General features: G+C 37.6%; 1 protein-coding gene and 1 long non-coding RNA gene across 4 annotated transcripts in view; one reads left to right on the top strand and one right to left on the bottom strand.

Moving 5' to 3' along the window:
• LOC121818589 (uncharacterized) overlaps window positions 1–20,593 on the bottom strand; it is a 162,517-nt gene that overhangs the window by 38,484 nt on the left and 103,440 nt on the right. The window lies entirely within an intron of this gene.
• The window catches only part of MUSK (muscle associated receptor tyrosine kinase), a 98,416-nt gene that overhangs the window by 18,081 nt on the left and 59,742 nt on the right, over window positions 1–20,593 (top strand). For all 3 annotated transcript variants that reach the window (XM_042242901.2, XM_060408926.1, XM_060408927.1), the window contains exons 4-5: window positions 4,474–4,601; window positions 5,944–6,085. In XM_042242901.2, coding sequence (XP_042098835.1) covers window positions 4,474–4,601; window positions 5,944–6,085 — 270 coding nt within the window. The remainder of the gene's footprint in view (window positions 1–4,473; window positions 4,602–5,943; window positions 6,086–20,593) is intronic.

The raw sequence follows: 20,593 nt of genomic DNA, 5'->3' as shown, positions 1-20,593 counted from the left end.
TCTAGCCTTTTTTATGACTCTTTATTTGCACCACCATGAAATCTTTCACCAGGAACTCCTCTTTAAAATCTTTACCCTATACCTTTAATTTAAAACAGTTTCATTACAACCAGACACCCTTTTAATCTCTAACCTCTTTGCAGACACTTATCCTACCCTTTTGCCTTGTTTCAAACTTTATTTTCTTGAGTGACTTTTTAAACTTGAATGACTTTTCTGTTTAAAGGGAGGCTGTTTATTTCTTACCCACTTCAAGTTAACAAGACTAGCAGGTACTGGGGGTTCATTGCTACTTTTAAGCCATTATATTTTGTATTTCTGTGCATAACCTTTCCTTTCACGAAGGCTTATACCATTTTGACCAATCCCTCTAACTCTATTCATTATCTACTCACTTTGAGGTCCTCTCCCATATTTCTCAATGATTTTGATTCCAGATTTATTATCTTTCTATCCACTGCTACTCCTGCCATTATCCTAAGGGATTTTATCAGCCATGAAACAGAACCACTATTCACTTCATCCTATAGTCTCTTGACCTTTGCAAGTCCTGTGATGTTAACCTTAACTCTTTTTCAGTCTATCCAATCTATGATCTTGGTACCCCAGGAAATAGGCTGTATTTCAAATAGTAAACCCCATTAGGTCACATCCTGAACATGGACGTTTCTATTTCCAGCTCTGTCTGATGAGAGAAGTGGTTTCTCACACTCAGGACTTGCCTCCAAACAGAAGGGACAAACTTTATCAGTCTCTCTCTCAGCTAAGAACAGAGTCCAGCTCCCTCGTGCCCTTCTTCCCACTCCAAACCGTCACCATCATGGTCACGCTCCTGCTCCTCTCTGCTCTGTTTCACTGACCCCCCAGTGGACACTTCAGTCAGTTCTCTCTTCACTCCGCTCTCTCTCCTACCTGGTGTGGCGTCATCATGCAGACCTTACTGCTAAGTCGCTTCAGTCGTGTCCGACTCTGTTCAACCTCATAGACGGCAGCCCACCAGGCTCCGCCGTCCCTGGGATTCTCCAGGCAAGAACACTGGAGTGGGTTGCCATTTCCTTCTCCAATGCAGGAAAGTGAAAAGTGAAAGTGAAGTCGCTCAGTTGTACTGATCCTCAGCGACCCCATGGACTGCAGCCTACTAGGCTCCTTCGTCCATGGGATTTTCCAGGCAAGAGTACTGGAGTGGGTTGCCATTGCCTGCTCAGCAGACCTTACTAGCATCCTTAAATCTCATGAACTCCTGTGCCCCAACACCTGATGTTTCTAAACTCTTAACCATATAATGACATAACCTTTATTTTCTCCTCTCTGACATCATACTATTGATGGGAAAAATCACAGAAATATGCATATTAGCACCATACAAAGGATGGTGGAATCCAGTTCACCTGTGACCTTTATTGTGAATTTTTGTTGTTGATTTTCATCACTATTTATTTCATCTTTTATCTTTCAGTTTTGTTATTATTGTTTTGCTGGAGGAAGTCACTTGCTGCTTCTTTTCAGTCTGAACACATGAGATGTATTTTATGAATGTTTGCATGGCTGAAAGTCTTTATTTTGCCCCCAATCTTGAGTAAATAATTTGTCTCAGTACAGAAGGGAGTTTTAAAAGGTTTTCCTTTAGGTTTTAATAGACAATTATTTATTGCCATACGACATTTTAGGTTGAAGATAAGAAATCTTTCTCTTATTTGTTTACACATACACCCTATGTTTATCCTAAGTTTTTTTGGATTTTTCTAATTCTTGAATTCTTAATGTTTCAAACTGACAAACATACAACAGGCTTGTGTTTTGTTATTTCTACGTAGTCTTAGGTGAGCCATTTTGCTCTAAAAACCAAAGGTTTCCGCCCCCCTCAAGTGAGCTACACCTTTTTTCTATTTTCTTCCTCTTCATTGATCTCATTCTTAAACTTTTAATCAACCAATATTAGGTTTCTTTTTTCAGTTTTTTATAACTCCAAGTTTATCCTCATATTTTCTACATACCTATCTTGATATTCTACGTTCTAGGAGATTTGCTTGACTTTTCCTTCTATTTCATGTATTTGATCTTCAATATATGCTGCTCTTCTGATGTTATCTTTAAATACTTTGACCTAAAAACCCATATTTTTAACTTCCAGGTGTTCTTTCTTCCCTGATTGCTCTGTTTTTCATAGCCAACTCTATGTGTTGCATGGTGTAATATTCACTTATCTAAGGATACTATTTATACATTTTTAAAAGCCATTTTCCCCCCTGCTTTGCTTCTGTCTTCTTCATGCTAAGTTTTGATTTTATTTTGGTTCTTTTCCTTCATGCTCGTGGTCTTTCTCAGATGCCTGTTAATCTTTTGTGTTCATCACACCTAGAAATGATGTCCGAGATTAACTGTAATAGGTAAGTAGTGAGGACATCGTGGGAAAAGCTGTTCTGGAGATTCTGAGAGTAAGTAGGTCAGGATGTACCCCCAAAATAGGCTTTCTCTCAGTATGTGGGGCAGAAAGAATACCAAGTAAGGAAGAAGGGTCTATTTTGCTGATGAATGAAAGTGTGATTCCAAAGACAGAGCATGTTTAAGGATTTGACTGCTTTGTGGTACTACTCTTCCTTCGCATATTGTTCATTCTGGCAGTAAATGTTCTTGATTTGGGTTCCATCCTAACCCCCCTTTTCTTCTTCTCTCCTATTCTTTCTCTGTCTCTTCTTTCTCTTTGGGAAAGCTCGCCTAGTGTGGGTACATGCTGGTGTGGCCATCCCAATTGTTATTTTGGAATGCTTCTATACTGCTTGCTAAGGAGCTGTTTCCTGAGACCCTCAAGGTCCCTACCCCATTGTTACTCCTACTACCTAGGACCTCCTTAGGGGCTCCTGCCCCCAGATTCTTTATGGTCCAACAACGAAAGGCTCAGTTTTGGCATAGCAGGACACTTCCAGCATCCAACTTCAACAGAGTAACCAGTTCTGATTAGTCAATGCTCCTGGCTCCACCTGAATCATGCTCCCTTAAAGTGGGGAATCCATCACTCCACATCAGTACTCAGTTCATTCCTAGCTTACTTCATCATCAATTCTCACAAAGGTTCTCCTGACCTCTCGTCAACAGATGGCAAAGATAACTTTTTCACTGAGGGAGATAGTAGTTATTTGCTTTAAACAAAGGTTTTCTGCCTAAGACGTTATCTGTGACTCGGGTCTGCCACAGGGATCAGTTCAGGGAGCCCAGTGAAAGGAATGAATGTATGTCTTTGATTATGTCACAGGCATATCAGCTCCCAAGCTAAGCTTTGATCAGTAGCTGCCCACAATCAAGGTGCCTAGTCATTATCTAAATGTGCATATTCATTGTCATTGATAAGAAGGAGCATTGGATGCTTTACATAGCAGGCAAAGTAACAAAGATGATATTTTCCTAAAACATGTTTAAAGCTTGTCAGGTACTTTTGCCAGAATGCAGGATCATACCACCTGTAAATGGCAATCAATAACTAGATTAAAAATCCAACCAAACCATGTTCCCTCAACACTCAACACACACACACACACACACACACAGTTGAAGTAGAAGAGGAAAAAAATCTTTATCTCCTACTCTTCTATGTCAAAGCAACACATTGATTATGGCACATGACCTGAAAGAAGTAAAATGCATCCATTTCTCAGTAGTCTATCCTGCTAGACAGACTCTATTTGATAGCTCTCTATTTGATATCTGTAACATAAAATCCCTAAGGAAATAAATTTAATTTTCACTATTTTATGAATGTTTCACATAGTAAAATAACTGGCATCCTGAACTTGTCAATTCTTCTATACATTAGATTTAATATCTTCTTCCTTTGAAAGCTCAGTATTGGAGACTAAAAATTAACTGACATAAACTATCTCTTCTGAAAAAATTAATTTAGGAGTGTTTCACAGTACATACAAGTTTGCTTTGCAGAGTCGAGTTACTCTGAATTGTATTACAGAATTTCTCTGATTATAAATATAGTAATATCTGATTTATTTTCTAGAGGACAAATATATCTAGTTTTTAATCATCAAATTTAATGGTCAAATTAAGATGGAAACTAAAGGGACAGTAGGTCAGAACTCAGAACTGTATACAAATGTAAACATATCAAACCTTTATTTTCATGTTTTCACGTCTATTGCTATGAATTAATGTGAGTTGTTACAGCAACAGCTTATTTTAATCAACTTTTTATTAACTATTTTTAAAAGTGCAGACCACTAGGATAATTTCATGCTAATATGTTTATGAATTGATTTTTTTCAAATAAGATGAAACAGAGGTAATCTAAATTTTAAAATATCTCTGCTTGATATCCACTAAAAACGTGGCTCAGCGCTTGGTGAGTTCTGTATTATAATACACCTAAGAATATTTTTAATAGATATTAAGAATTAAGCATAAAGTTAGAGATTCTAAGTTTAGTGAATCCAAATTGCCTTTTTAATTTTTTCCTTTATTTTCCTTTAGAACCTAAAATAACTCGTCCTCCCATAAATGTAAAAATAATAGAAGGATTAAAGGCAGTTCTACCATGTACTACAATGGGCAATCCCAAACCATCAGTGTCATGGATCAAGGGGGACAGTGCTCTCAGGGTAAGTGATGATTATGTTAAAACATGTATACACAACATATTTTCAAATACAACAATCCTTTGTAAATTTTCAGTCACACACTTAAAAACTTTTAGTATAAAATATTTTCCATGTACAACATTTTAACCAAACCTAAATATTTGAACCAAATCTAAATATTTTCCATGTACAATATTGTAACCAAACCTATATGTGTGTGTGTGTGTGTGTGTGTGTGTGTGTGTGTGTGTGTATGCAAATTGTAAGGCATCCAGTTGGGGCTGAGAGGAGAGAAAAGAGATAGGGACCAGTAGTGTTAAGGATGATAAAAGAGGCAGAGCAAAGCTAAGCTAGAGTCTTCTTTGCTGGTTGGCCAGTTGGTTGGTATTTGAATCATTTATTTTTTCTTTTAACATTGAATCTTTGAGACTCAAAAGATTTTTTTTAGAAAAGGAACTAAGCTTCAAGAAAAGGAACGAGAATATTCTGGAGTGAAGTTAGAGCATCAAGACTCAAGACTGGTGACCTTGACAATGACCTCAATCATATACAGTAGTCAAACTTGAAATACATTATTGACATCCTTATTTTGTACTGCTTTTGTATGTACCTACATTTACTGATAAATTACTATTCTGCATCATCATTGTCTCTTTCCATCCTTGCATAACCTACTATGAACTCAGTGAGGTCACAGACAATATGTTTTCCATATTACTATACTCAGAGTATTCCATGGGGGGATACATAGGTGTTGATCTCTATCAATGCATTGAAATACAACATAATCTCAATTAGCTTTGTTTTATTTAAAATAAAACAAATAATTTTCATTTTTATGATAATCTATATAATTTTCTGGCTTTCCTTTTGTTATATTTTCTATACTAAAAGAAGGAGTGGCTCTATATATACTACTGAATTTAGATCCCCAAAGAGAATATAGATGTAATATTTTAATTATAAAGACCAGTCTTTGTATTTTCTGTAGAGTTTTCCAATATAGGCAGTAAGTACGCTTATTAAGAGCAATGCTTTTAATCAAACAAACTTGGGTGTGATATATTTAGATACCAAAATCTAAAATAAGGCTTGTTGATTTAGGACATCCAATAAGCTATGGGGTCCTCATGTATTGAAAGAAAATAAAAATAACTATATCTTACAGTATTGTTATTAAAATTTATTTTTATAAGGGAATCTTATACCATCGCATTTATTATTCTATGTTATCCATAATAAATGTCAAATAAATGTTAAAATAATATTTCTGACGAGTGAAAATGATGACTTGATGAAATATAGCAAATGTATCCTTGACAGACTCATGTTCATGCAAAATTCATGTACCTATCTCTGGCAGGAAAATTCCCGGACTGCGGTTCTTGAATCTGGGAGCTTAAGGATTCATAATGTACAAAAGGAAGACGCAGGACATTATCGATGTGTGGCAAAAAACAGCCTTGGGACAGCATATTCCAAACTGGTGAAGCTGGAAGTGGAGGGTAAGAAGCTTTGTTTCTCCTCATGACAGTGTTAGCAGAAGGCCTCATGTTCTACTGTGAAGGCTGTACTTCATCTTGCAAGACAGACAGGCAGTAGGGAATTTAGCGCCCTCAATTATTCCAGCTATTAGGCCATCAAGTCAACACTCAAAAATTGAAAGGAGGGGAAAAAAGTTCATTTGTTTAGTAGGTCATATTCCGTCTATATCCCATCAATTGACTGAACCAGACTATATTACCAAAACAGTAGGATACCATTTCAGAATATCTTCCTGGCCTGGACAACTCTCCCTTGCTTATCAATTTGAAGATACTCATCTTTCTCAGCATAAAAGATGTGTCTTTAAAATGTATCAAAAGAAAAATGTAACTTCTTTCCAGACTCTGTTCTGTCACAAAGGTTAAGAAAAATAAAAATACTGACTCAAAATGTATAACTCCATATGGTCCTACTTCTATGAGTTATACTGTCAAGATATTTTACACTTTTTAAAATGTTCCTTGAAGTCAATGAATTCAACAGCTGGTTGTGAAAGATCTTCACTGAGAAATCAGAATCCAGAATGAGCTAGGGATTCTATCCATTTGGTCATCAGCTCCCTCTTGACCTGAAATTATATCAGTTTTGCTTAAAAAGAGAAACTTTCAGCATGCCTATACTAGGTGAGGAAACTGAGTACAAAAGTTTTTCCACCTTTTCCTGTTTTAAGCCTTAGAATTAACCTCTCTGGTTCCCAATTTTCTTATCTGCAAAGTGGGGTTCATTCTGAGTATTCAGTGAGATAAGTTACTGGTTGTATTTAGCGCAGTGTCTGGCCCTTTATAAACATTCAACAAATGTTGACTGTAAGAATTATCACTTCTTTTTCTGCTTTACTGTTATCTGATCAATAACGTGATTATCACACATTGACACAAATTATATTTCCATTGGGAAAGGTTTCATAGTTTCCCCTAGCTTACTTTGATGTCACCTTTCTCTTGAGCCAAAACTGACCCCTTCCTACATTTCTTCCTTCTCCATCACAGTTTTCTATTAGCTCCTGTAAGATTATCTTTATTGCCTAGCTAGATATTCTCACAGCTTTAATGATCTTATTTCTATTAACTGTTCATGGAAAGAAATGAAACTGGAGGAAATTGTGGTTGTCAGACATAAAAAGGATATATTTTTAGCACAGCTGCTAGACGTTAATATCTTTTAAATGACCAATGCTATTTAAGCTCAGAATGCGACCACCACCTGATGTAACTCACTGAGTGAAAATTAAATAAACATACAAACACATTTGGTCACACTTTCAGACACAATGAATGCCTGCCTGGATTCAGTCTTTCCTTGAACTATGTGTGGAGGGATACAGAACAAATGTTAGCCATTTATAAATAATATCATGAAGATTTTTCTCTTCAAGGCATGAAATACGAGCCCTCTGATTCATGACATAAAACATTGATTGTTTAGGTTACTGTCTTCAAAGATAATGGAACAATTTGCCTTAGTTTTGGCCTAGAGAAAATTATCACAGATTTCATTAGTTGGAGTTCAATTACACAGCTTAGTCTTGCCTTGCCATTTAGTTTTGTATCATGCCTATCAATCAGTAAAACTGAATGCTCTCCTTCCTAACATTTAAACGGTCATGTTCATTGTGTTAACAATTAGTATATGCAAGACATTTTATTCAAGCTGCTAGTACTGAAAGCTCATAATTTCATTTAAAGCTACTTTACCAGGATGTAATGAGCTCATTTTAGCACACATGTCTATTTCTACTTCATTCTAGTCCCTATTAAAGTAGTCAATATACACGAAAACATGTGACATGCTTAACACAACTGTTGGTATATACTACGTATTTAGTAAATACCATCAACTAAAATTATTACTTTTAGAACATAAATATTGCCGCAAATCTGTTTGGGCTTTTGAAGCTCTGTGAGGTTGGCTTCTGCTTAAAGAAACAGTTGAGGCATGTCCACAAGATATAACACAGACACAACCTATTTAAAAAAAGGGTCAATTAAACCAACAACTCAGAGCAAGTAAAAAGGCAACTAAGAAGTCACTGGAAGAATCCCAATATGCCTGCAAATGCCTGCTGTCTTGGCGACCGTGAGGGCTGAAGATAAAGCAGGGTCACTCAGGACAGATGAGCATTTGTTACGTATTGTGTCAGTAATGCTGCAAATTAGTTTAAGCAAATCAGAACGAGAGCCTTGTAAGAGCTATTTGATGTTGGGCTACATTTATGGCAAATAGGTACGCCAGGAAAAGATAGGGTTTGTCTGCTGTTGTGAGCGTCTAATGAGGTTAATCTTGCCAGTTTATACAGATTTGGTACAGTGTGTTCACTAAACCTTAGCAGCCATAATAAAGGTGAAAGAAATACCCTTGGACACGTGAAGTTCCCTGTCTAGACTGCCATCCTCAGGCTGTTGGGTCACTGGAATGGCAATGTAAAGATATTTTAGGGGACTTCCCTCATTGTTCAGAAGTTAAGACTCTGTGCTCCCCATGCAAGGGCCTGGGTTTGATCCCTGGTCAGGGAACTAGATTGCACATGTAGCAACTAAGACCAAGCGCAGTCAAATAAATCAAAACAAAACAAAACAGGCTCTTTGCTATCCTATTAAAAAAGATTGTACCTTTCTGCCTTGCCTTAAAAGGTTCAAAGAGTGACATGCAAAATTACTGACGGAACAATCCAGTTTAACCATGACCAAACATGGATATCTTTCTAAAAGGATGAACAATGCGATGTCTAACATTTTAAAACACTTAATGCTTTACAGGGATTATTTCATTTAATTTTCACTAACAGTCAGTGAGGAAGGGCCTATCATTGTACCATTTTAGGAAACCGAGGAACACACAGGGTAACTAACTCACTCAAGGCTGCACAGACAGAGGCACCTAAGTAATGCCGAGTACAGCCTGTTCTGTTAAATAACAGGAGAATCATGTGTGACATCATCAAGATTAGGATCAGAATGAGGATGGGGGAAGAAGCCAAAAGTCTGTGAATGAAGGAGAATGGGAGTTGAAGGAGGGAGATAGTAGATGCGGATTTATTTTTTCCCAATAAAGAGAAAAGAGATGAGTCCAAAAAGTGAGCAGTAGTTGGAGGCCTCATTGGCACACAGGTAGTGTGGTTTTGCATAATTTCTCTTTTAAAAAAGATTGAAGTGTTTTTTTTTAATTGGCAATGTTAAAATATTAATGAGAAGGAACCCAGAGAGAAGAAAAATCTGAATATACAGTAGAGAGGCTGAATTTTCAAGGGGCTGTGGTACTGGAGAAGGTAAAAGAGACGAATGCAGCAACAAACATTTTATGGGGGTGACCACATGACCCAGTTTACCCTGTTCTGGTTTACACCTGTCATCCTAGAATAATTATTAATAGAGTCTCTCTTTTACTTTCAAAAATACCCTGGCTTCAATGGTAAATTACACGATTATTGTGCTAAGACAGGAAAAAGAAACTTTCTTCCTTGTAATAGGGAGAAAGGAGAAAGGGGGTGTATTCTGGTATAAATGAGTTCATAAATTAGGTGGATGGAATTTGAGAAAGCTCTGTTCTGATGGGTTCTGTTTCCTGTAGGAAGTAGGAAGTAAGATTATCTTCTGAAAATACTCCTATAAAGGGGGGCAAAGGGATGAGGAGGTTTTTAAATAGCTGTGGGTAATGGGGGAGATGAGTCACAGGAAAACTAAGCTTGCTGGGCAACATGAAGGTTTCAGCAGAGAACAGGACTAGGAATACAGACTGGCAGCAATTTGCTTCATTCTGGGTTTTTCCTGCAGGGTTGCACAGCAGCATAAGTCGGAAAAAGTAGAAAGTCAAATCCAAAGGCAAGATTAAGCATTGGAGCTTTGCCAGGAAAGAAAAGAGGGCAAGAAAGTTGAGAATATTGTGAGAATGCTTGAAATGATGACTCACAGAATCTTTATGTACTAAATACACAAACCTGGATTCAAACACAGAGTTCCAGCAACATGATAGACAAGATAACATGAAAATCTTCCTACTACAAACATTCAGAAATGCCAGCTTAGTTGTATAACTCATCAGGAAACAATGTAAATTTTCTGAAGTCAGGAATGAATAGAAATTTGAAAAGCAGAGCAGTAAGATCATGGGGCGGTTGGACCTTGTCCTCCATGTAATAAGACAGGTGCCCATTTCTTTAATGTGTAAGGTCAGTTTTTAAGACTCTTAAAGCGACAGAAATCAAAGTCTTTTGCCCCTGTGAAGTGGAAGCTGGCATTGATACCCTTGTATAAAGCTGAGAACCATAAAAGTTAAAAGGTATGTCAGCAAAACTCTACCCATCAGCAAAGAAAGGCAATACAGAGGCTTGTCTATCTCCCCATAAGAAGAAAAGAGAAGTCTTCTTATGAATGAATATCCAACACTCAGGACTATATCTCAGTTATACTTGATTTTGAATTCATGCTGCCAGCACAGCCAGTTAAGAAATCCCCAGCTAGAGAAATTCACATAAAAACTAGTCCTAGGTCTTCCAAAGAAAACATAGAGATGGCCCACAGGCACATGAAAAGATGCTCAACATTGCTAATGAATAAAGAAATGCAAATCAAAACCACAATGAGGTACCACCTCACATTGGTCAGAATGTCTATTATCAGAATGTTTACAAATAATTAAGTCTAGAGTAGGTATGGAGAAAAGTGAACCCTACTATACTTTTGAGGGAACTGTAAATTGGTGCAGCTATTATGGAGAAAGAGTATGGAGTTTCCTTTAAAAAACTAAAAATAGAACTATTATATGATCCAGCAATTCCACTCCAAGGCATGTATCCAGAAAAAATGAAAACTCCAGTGTGAAAAGATGCACCCCAACATTCATAGCAGCACTGTTTACAATAGCCAAGACACAGAAGCAACCCAAGTCCCCAAATAATTGGCTTAAGAAAATGTGGTATATATGTACCGGAATATTACCTGACTATAAAAGAATATGAAATAATTGTCATTTGCAGTTACATGGATCTAGAGAATGTTATACTTAGTGAGGTTAAGTCAGACAAAGACAAACACTATATGAGTCATGTGTGAAATCTAAAATATAATACAAATGAATCTACATACAAACAGAAACAGATTCACTGACACAGAAAACAAACTTATTGTTAAAAAAAAAGGGGGGGGAGAAGGAGGGAGGGAGGGACAAATTAGGAGTATGGGATTAACAAACTACATAAAATAGATAAGCAACAGGATTCACTGTATTGCATAGGGGAACTACATTCGCTATCTTTAACCTCTAATGGAATATAATCTGAAAACATAACTGAATCACTTTGCTGCACACCTTAAACTTATACAATATTGTAAATAAACTATAATTTCAAGGAAAAAATTAGTCTCAAGTCAAAAATTTAACAACAAAAAAGCTGAAAAACAAAACACTTTACACAGGTTAGGGTTTAGATAATGCCACACTGAGGGTGCATTCACAATGCAAAATTATCACATCCACAGGAAACCACTTGCCTTGAGAGAGAGGTAGCTAACACAATATGTAAAGAGATTTAAGCCCCAGGAAATCCAATTAACAACACAATATAATAAATACTCTCAAATGAATATGTTAAAATGAAACACACAAAAGGAAGAACAACAAAAAAGAAAAATACAGTAGGAAGAAGGCAAGTCTGATAAAGAATTAAATATAATTTTAACAAGTGAAAAATATAAAGACTAAAGTTAAAATTCAGTGGATGGATAATGGTATATTACCCTGGTGGCTCAGAGGTTAAAGCGTCTGCCTGGAATGCGGGAGACTCGGGTTCAGTCTCTGCATCAGGAAGATCCCCTGGAGAAGGAAACGGCAACCCACTCCAGTACTCTTGCCTGGAAAATCCCATGGAGGGAGGAACCTGGTAGGTTACAGTCCACGGGGTTGCAAAGAGTCGGACACGACTGAGCGACAAACTACAAACTACTACCCAAAGTAAGTTTATCACAAAGTTGTTTATAATAGCATATTTTAAAATATAATTTAAATTTGCATCAATAAGAGGCTGACATTATGTGATGACCATATATGTAATTTGGGTATGTTTCCTTTCTCTGAATTTCAGTTTCCTCACTATAAAACAGGGGTAAAAATAGCACCTACCTCTTATGTTGTTGTAGTGACTACGTGAATTATTACTGGCACACAGAAAGCATGATATAATTATCGGCTGTCTTTATAACAATTAATACTTATATAGTGCTTACCGTATACAGTGAAAAAGAAAATGAAAGTTGCTCAGTCGTGTCCGACTCTTTGCGACCATATGCAAGGCACTATCTTATTTCTTTAGAAATATTAACCCATTAGAAATATTAATGTGCTCATAAGTTAAAAAAGTAAGTCAAAGAACAGTATGTTATATATTATACGTTCGGCTTCCCTGGTGGTCACCTGGTAAAGAATCTGCTTGCAATGTGGGAAACCTGAGTTCGATCCCAGGGTTGGGAAGATTCCCTGGAGAAGGGAATGGCTACCCACTCCAGTATTCTGGCCTGAAGAATTCCATGGACTGTACAGTCCCTAGGGTTACAAAGAGTCAGACACTACTGAGCGACTTTCACTTTCATACATTGGACTAGAAGTAGCAGATTGTTAACTGTCATCATCTCTGTACAGAATTACATGAGGGGTGGTTACCTTCCATCATACACTTTCTATAGCTTTAGACTTTCTGAACTTTTATACAGAGACCTTTATAATTAGAAAGAATGAAAGCTTGTACTTATGCTTTGGAAAAAATTACTTCTTCCAAATATACTATTTTAATCAAGTGACATCAACCTTTCTGTTCATTGGTTTGATATACTATTTTTGTAGTTCTGTTGCTCCATTCTGCTTTAGAACAAATTCAGGGATGGAAAAAGTTTTGTCAAAGGCAACTGATTCCTATATTGATTATATATTCACTACACTGGGGTATTGAACCAAAGACTGTTCAGGGTGGGGTCATAATAAACAGACCATGGAAACTGCCATTTCCTTAGGGGAGGAATTAATCCATAAAGACAGTAAGTTGAGAAAGTAAGGGAGTCAATTAGATGGAGTGGGAAGGGAAAAGTTTCAGAGAGTGGCAGCTGCAGTGAATTCTCTTCTTGTTTGACTCTACTTTCTTACTTATGAGCAGAAACCTAAAGTTTATGATTCTATAGTGGCTTGGAGGATCCCAACTAAAATTCCATTTGGATTCTGATTTCTCAGTGAACATCCTCTACACTTGGTTAGGTGTTATTGATTCATAGGTAAAATAAAGGTAAGTTTCCATAGAAAAGTGAAGTACTCCTGGGTGAGAACTACATAGGTATGTTGACTTGCCCGTGGTAGGGAAGTCTTTGGTTTCCCAGATCCCATATTCACCTGGAAGGCAGAAAAGAGATGTCAACCTCACAACTCTGGAGGCTCTTCCTCTGGAAACGTTAACCCCTCTCTCAGGTACCTCTGTGACAACGGGCTTTAGGACAGGCCTCATGGCAGGACAGATGAGGGCCAGAGATATATGAAACATATCATGTTTCACAGAAAGTTCCATTTTCTAAGTGCTCATTTCAAAAATTTTTACCATATTTGGAGTGAATTCCCAGTCATTGGTTTTTTACAACAAGCATTGGCTAATTTCTTGTTTCTTTATCATGCATTTCAATATATCAGGAATTGAGATTTGTCTCACCCAGCTTAGAGGCAATCCTACTTCATTTGTGGCTTCTGCCCTTTAGCTAAGAAGGTTCCTCTTAGCTGTCTCCAAATATGAGAATGCATATACAATTATAGAACAAAGATAAATCAATCATATTTCCCAGAAAGATTTCCTTATATTTAACTTCAAATATTGCTTCTGCTGAGATCACTTCTTTTAATTAGTTCCTCACAGAGGTAAAAATATCTTTTTCAGCAGCATAATTCCATGTAGCCTCACCCCCACTTGCCACCTCTGAACAAGGATTCTTAATGCATTAGTTTCGTTTGATTGAAAATGGACAAGGTAACTTCTCAGGGCCCTGTAGAAATAATTACCTTCTAAGTCAAGAGACAGCCTTGTCTCCCTTTCCAACCTACTTCATGTTCTGTCTTAGGCATGTGAGCATCCAAAGAATGATTCCTATCATTTCTCCTACATGTCTTTAAAACAGTTTTCCCCTGAGTACTCCCAAGTACTCAGTACTCCCAAGTACTCCAGAGCACTCAGTACTCCTGAGTACTCAGTGGCAGAGCGATACCACCTTGAAGTATGATGATCTGAGTGATAGAGCTGGAGTTATCAAGGAGAGGCTGCCATCAAGGGAAGCTATGAATGACCTCTGAAGTACCAGTCTTATTTTACTTTCCTGATTTTGACCTGAGGGATATCCTTCCTTTAAAAAATGTGTTTCATAAGCATCACAGAAATTAAATGCGTTTAAGATGATAATATAATTAGTCTTTTTATAGACAGAATGATTATTGTTTTGAGATTTTTTTAATCATTAGGAATGATCTATTTTAAAAATTACAAATAGCTAATTTTCTTATATTCCCCTTACATTCTTACATATTTCCCTTAGACTTCCTTTATATCCTTCAATTTAACTATTATGAAATGATTTCCTTATTTGGAGATGAGCACTGATCTTATGCATTCTGTGACTATAACATTCAGACAAATCAAACGTTGTGTGTAGAAACTGGTTAAGTGTAGAAGATTTGAGATCCCAGTTAAAATACATGGATATTGGAATGGATTGGGCTCCCTGGTGATGGCATTTTCTATTACTACCTCATTTTCCCTTGGAGCTTTAAGCCATTAAGGAAAAGATTGGGCAGAAGAGAGGCTAAAACCAAGGGTTCTCAGTCAGTGACCACCAGTGGGAAGAGGGTACTCGGCACCAGTACAAAGCTGCGGATGAGGGCCCGGAGCAGATCTAGAAGAGAACAGAACCCGTCTAGGTCTAGGGTTATTGTAGGCTCCTCTAATGTTTAAACAACTCCTTGTTTGCAGGAGGCCTCAAAAATAGACCCATGTCTCCACACCTGGGAGAGGCATTTTGGGGAGTAAGGAGGAAAGGTGAGCCACCTGGCAAATTTAATTGGCTCCCATGCAAGAGTTCCCAACACTGGTCAGGGTGCCTTATTGCTGCTGTCTGTCCCTTTCTCTGCAGTCTGAAAAGCTTCACCGTATATCCTTAGGAATAACTTGCTCTGTGGGAAGCTTCTGTTGTTGATTTTTTGCAGACATACACAGTACCTAAAATAAGTAGAATTCTAAAAGACCAAACAAATACATATGTACATAGGATGACCCCAAGGCAAATGTCAAGAGATCTAAAAGACCAGAACTGTTTTCAGAAATGTTAGACTTCTGTCCATCTTCTTTGCCAGAGATCAGATTTCCTTACTGCATCTAGAAAAGTGGAAGGGAACATGTAATGTTTACACACATTTGATTGCCTTTTTCCTTTGTTTATGCTGCAGCTCTTAATATGACAAACGCCACAGAGAGAGGTATTTAAACCCCCAGTGTGTGTTGTGCTCTCAGTGATTGCAGTTTTAATAAAATTTGCAGTGGCCCTGTTCCCGGCATCAGTTCTATCTGATTGATGCCACTAACAGGTTTGATTTGCTGTCATGATTACACTGTGTATTTAAAAACCAAAGAAAAGAAAGAGGCATAAACCTTTGATATTCCTGGGGCTATCACAGGAAAATTAAATCTGCATGATTAATGCGGTGCATGCTCTCAGAAAAGGGTTTGACCCATTGATTTCCACTTTAGGGGAGATTATACTGTATTCTCATCTGAAAAGTTCTGTAGTGCTTTCAAGAAACAATAGTAACACGGTCCTTTATTTGAAGAGTTGTCAGTAATGTTCTCTAAGGATAAAAAAGTTGTATTATTATGCACTGAACATATAATACTTCAAGGTAAAGAACAGTTAGATTCTCTTCAATTGCTCTGAAGAAATGTGCTTCAAAGATTTTTCTTCAGTTGTTTAAGATGATAGAATTGATATAATGTTGACAGTATACTGTCTGAAATGAAATTGAAAAGTTAAGGAGCTTAGTATACTGGCTAATAACATGGGCTCTAGGTTGTAGAAAACTGTCTGGACTCGAGTCTAGAGCAGCTGCTTAAGTTCATATCCTGGCTCCAGCATTTACCCTTGTGTAACTTCAGGTAGGTTACTTCCTTTCACAGTACCTCAGGTACCCTACCCGTAAAATAAGGTGAACACTATGTCCTATCTCATAAGTTGCAAAAGGATAAACCCAAATACTACATTTAAAGCTCTCACAAGAGTGGCTGGCACAGAGTAATCACTCAAATAAATAATAGTCATCAACGTAGTTCTAGGACTAATGAAACTTTGGTACAACAAAAGCAATGGCTTAAGCACTTGGGAAGACATTGACAGCTCTTTATTTCACATGCCATCTTCATCTTTGAGGCAGACGCAATCAAGTTCAATTGCAAAAACTAAATTTTTATTTAAAATAGAGTTGATGTTTTATTAACTTTGGTTTTATTAGAAGAGTAACCAAACACTTTAAAACCTGAAAGGGGCCCTAGAAGTTATAGCTCAATCCCTTAATTTTCAGTTAATGAAACTTGAGACCAGAAAAATGCTTACTTTATTACTTTACTCAAGTTAGCCAAGAACAAGGATGGCTTACACCGTAAACCAGGACATCTTTCATAACCCCATTCTTGAGTCTTTTCTTTCTCTATGTTTATGTTACATAGATGAGAATTCTAGAGCATTGACATGCTTTAGCATCAGATAGACCAGAGGGTTAATTCTGACTCTGCCACTTACTAGTTATGTGAGGTTGGGTAATTTATGTCACCTCTTTGAGTCTATTTCCTCTTTGTGAAATGGGTGCAATATGACTTGGAGTGTAGGGTTCGTAAAAGGAGCTGGGATACCACGTCGATACTGTATGTGTCTACCAGCTCTTTGAAAAATACTGACTGCTATTGGTATTGTTGTCTGTTGTTTGCATTGTTATGAAGCTGGATGACTTCTATCCAGAGAATATTGCTGGTTAGTCTTCTCAAGTTTCACAAATAGAATGTCAACATTACCAACTGCTTCTCTTGCTTCCAGAGAATATAAATCTCCTCTCAATCAGCAATGCTTTGTCTCTGCATTCTTGATACTTGTTAGAGATTAATAACTTTGGTTTAGCCCTATTGTGACAAGTGACATAAGGATGCTTATCTAAGATGCTATATGAAGATATGCCTTTACCAGCAAACTGGAAAGAGGCTATATAGAATCAGCATGTCCCTTACCAAATAGTGTAACAACATGAAAGTCAAGGCAGGCTCAGCACAATATCCCAAGCTTACATCATATTTTGCTCACTATAGAAATAGCTGTTTGCCAAAAACCTTCTTGAAAATATTGATCATTCCGTCACTCACTGCTCTGAAAAACATCTTAAGTGAGAAACTGCTTTAAAAATTTTTTCTACCTGGGGAGAAAATAAATGGTCTCTCTTGAGAAACTGGCATTTTGCTCTCCTTCCTGTAGTGAGAACTGTATACTTTATTTTTTGCCCCACCTTGCATGTTTTTCAGAATACAATTTGAAGCTTTGTCATAATATTTGTTCCATTAAACCAACAAGAGGTCTCCTTTTCTTGAGACAAACATGTTGTTATTTAAGGTACTGTCACATCATCGATTATGCTCACTTCAAAAACCTCTACGGAAAGAGATGGAAATAACTAAGTTGATGGACTGACGGAACTCTTGAAGGTAGTGGTTTTCAAGCATCAGTGCACATGAGAAGCAACCACAGATTTTATTAAAAGATACAGCTCTAGGTTGCATTCCCCAGAGATTCAGACCTGATGGATCTCTCTTAAGGCCTTTTAACAACCTCCCAGATGATCCTCACATAGGTAGTCTATGAACCACACTTCATGAAACCTGGGTTTGATCCCTGGGTTGGGAAGATCCTCTGGAGGAGGGCATGGCAACCCACTCCAGTATTCTTGTCTGGAGAATCCTCATGGACAGAGGAGCCTGGCAGGCTACAGTCCATGGGGTCACAAAGAGTCAGACACAACTGAGCGACTAAACACACAGCCCAAGGACACACAGATAAATAAGACATGGTTCACTTCTTGAAAAGTGTCCAAATTTAGTGAGAAAGGCATGCAAGCAAAGAATTACAGTAATTAGAGTTCAATATATTTGCAACAATAGAAGTTTGGGCAAGATATACACAGAGGACAGTGGAGACAGTGAGAAGCCAAGGAAAGCTTTGAGAGGTGAGGTCCATCTTTGATTGATGAACAGCAGCTCATGCTACATACCATGTGTCAGTGAGAGAGGAAAAAATGCAGATTTATCATGCAAGCACAGGCTGACACCAACTCCGAACTAGGAAGTCGAAGGTGGTCTAGAGAGTTTGGTTGGTACCTACCAGTGGTGCTATGAAAACCAGAACGAGCTACAGTTTGACTCACAAGCTATTTGAGTTGATACTCTCTGTCATCTTTTATTGGACATAATTTTAAAATGATTCCATATCTACCATCTCACTGGTGTGGGAACCTATAGTTTGGAGGTCCTATGGTCCGACTGGGGCATCCAGAATTCCATTTCAAAGCCTACCAAAATGTTCCCAAACCGAGCCACTTGAGACAACCGGGATATTATGGTGTCACTTAAGATTAAGGTTATAACTACTGTTTCTTTCCCCATTAAAGATTTCTGGCTAGCTAATAAATAAATAAATGTTTTGAAAATTCTGGTTCTTATTAAACTTCAGCTTCTGTGCCTGCTGTCAGAGCTCAGGTATCTTCCTTTTCATAAGATTAGGTCAACGTGTTATTTAAAAGTAAACTAAGATTTTGATACATACACTGTGGTTATGTAAGATGTTAATGGGGCTTCCCAGGTGGTGCCAGTGGCAAAGAACCTGCCTGCCAATGCAGGAGATGCAAGAGATTTGGGTTCACTCCCCGGGTTGGAAAGATCCTCTGGAGTAGGAAATGGCACTCCACTCCGGAATTCTTGCCTGGGAAATTTCATGGACAGAAAAGCCTGGTGGGCTACAGTCCATGGGGTCGCGAAGAGTCAGACACAATTGAGTGTGCACACTATGTGTAAGATGTTAACAGTCGAGGAAACTGCATGTAGAGTACCTGGGGACTTTCTTTCACTTCCTTTACAACTCTTCTGTAAATCTAAATTTATCCCCAAATAAAAACGTTTGGAAAGGGTAAACTCAAAAAGGCTTCTGTCCTCATCATTAAGCAGTTCAGCATCTCCTCCCATTAAAACCAAAAAATAATTATTTTAAGAATGAAAAAAGTGGATCAGAGCCGAGATTCAACTTTTTCCTTGGCTCCAGTTAACCTTGTAATATATTTTTTCAGGACCATTGTAACAAAAATAGTCCTAATAGCTGCTCTCGTTACATCTAGGACTGAAATCAAAACAAGTGGACTTTGTGTGGCTCTTGCCTGATTTCCTTGGTAAACACGTCTTACTCACAGTCATTATTCACCATCCATATTTACAAGCTAAGAAAATGTTATTATCTCAAAGCCCACAGAAATGTTCCCGACCCAAGCCACTTTAGAGACTAGGAATGTCACAGAGGCAGGCCAGCCTGATTATGAGGTGGGAGTCACTGTTTGTGAGGGTACTGTGGATGTTTTTTTAAAGGAGCTTGTGCTCCAGTTCCTTCAGAGATGGAGCCACAGTGGACAGACCTCTTTATGCATTACTCAGCTTCAAAGGGGACAGAAATGTAAACAGTGGCAGCACACCAGGATCAAGTTTCTTTGCTTTAGCCATCAAGAAGTCAGGAAAGGAAAATCAGGTATTTACTTAGGTTTATCATTACTATTGTCAAGCTTTCTTTTAATGCTTGAAAGACAAAAGAAGAATCTGTTCAGAAACAAAGTACCCCAGAGTCTCACTATGATTACTTTTCAACCACCCTTGAGCCACTTTTAAGTAAAAAAATTAAAAGTTAAAATGATCTTTCTTGTTCTCTGTGGTGGCTCTCTACTAACAGGCATCTCCGACTCCATAATTCTGAAAATACGATGCTAGATGAGACATCTAACCTATTTAAGAATAGATTCAAATAGTCTAATATTGATTAGCATCTATGTTTTAAAATAGGATCTGAAGAATGAATTTCTCTTTCTAGAGTGATTCTTCTCAGACAATTGAGGAAAGGATTTAAGTTCATGCTTTTAATACCTACAATATATGGGACGCTGCCTGCTAAGGAAGACCGAAATTTAAAATAAGATGAAATAGCCTTCTACCTTTGAAGTTAGTTGGAAGAACAGCTGTTGTCAGTCAGGAAGACACCATAGAGATAGAAACAGGAAGGAAGGGAGGGAAGGAGGGAGGGAAAGAGGGAGGGAGGAAGAGCAAGAGGAGATGGCTTCAAAGTCAGCCTTCAATACTTTCTAGCTATGTGTCAGTTGCTATATTAACTTCCTTGTAC

Source organism: Ovis aries, chromosome 2, assembly GCF_016772045.2.
Source record: "Ovis aries strain OAR_USU_Benz2616 breed Rambouillet chromosome 2, ARS-UI_Ramb_v3.0, whole genome shotgun sequence".
Classification (NCBI taxonomy): domain Eukaryota; kingdom Metazoa; phylum Chordata; class Mammalia; order Artiodactyla; family Bovidae; genus Ovis; species Ovis aries.
This window is presented reverse-complemented; position numbering and strand designations above follow the sequence as displayed.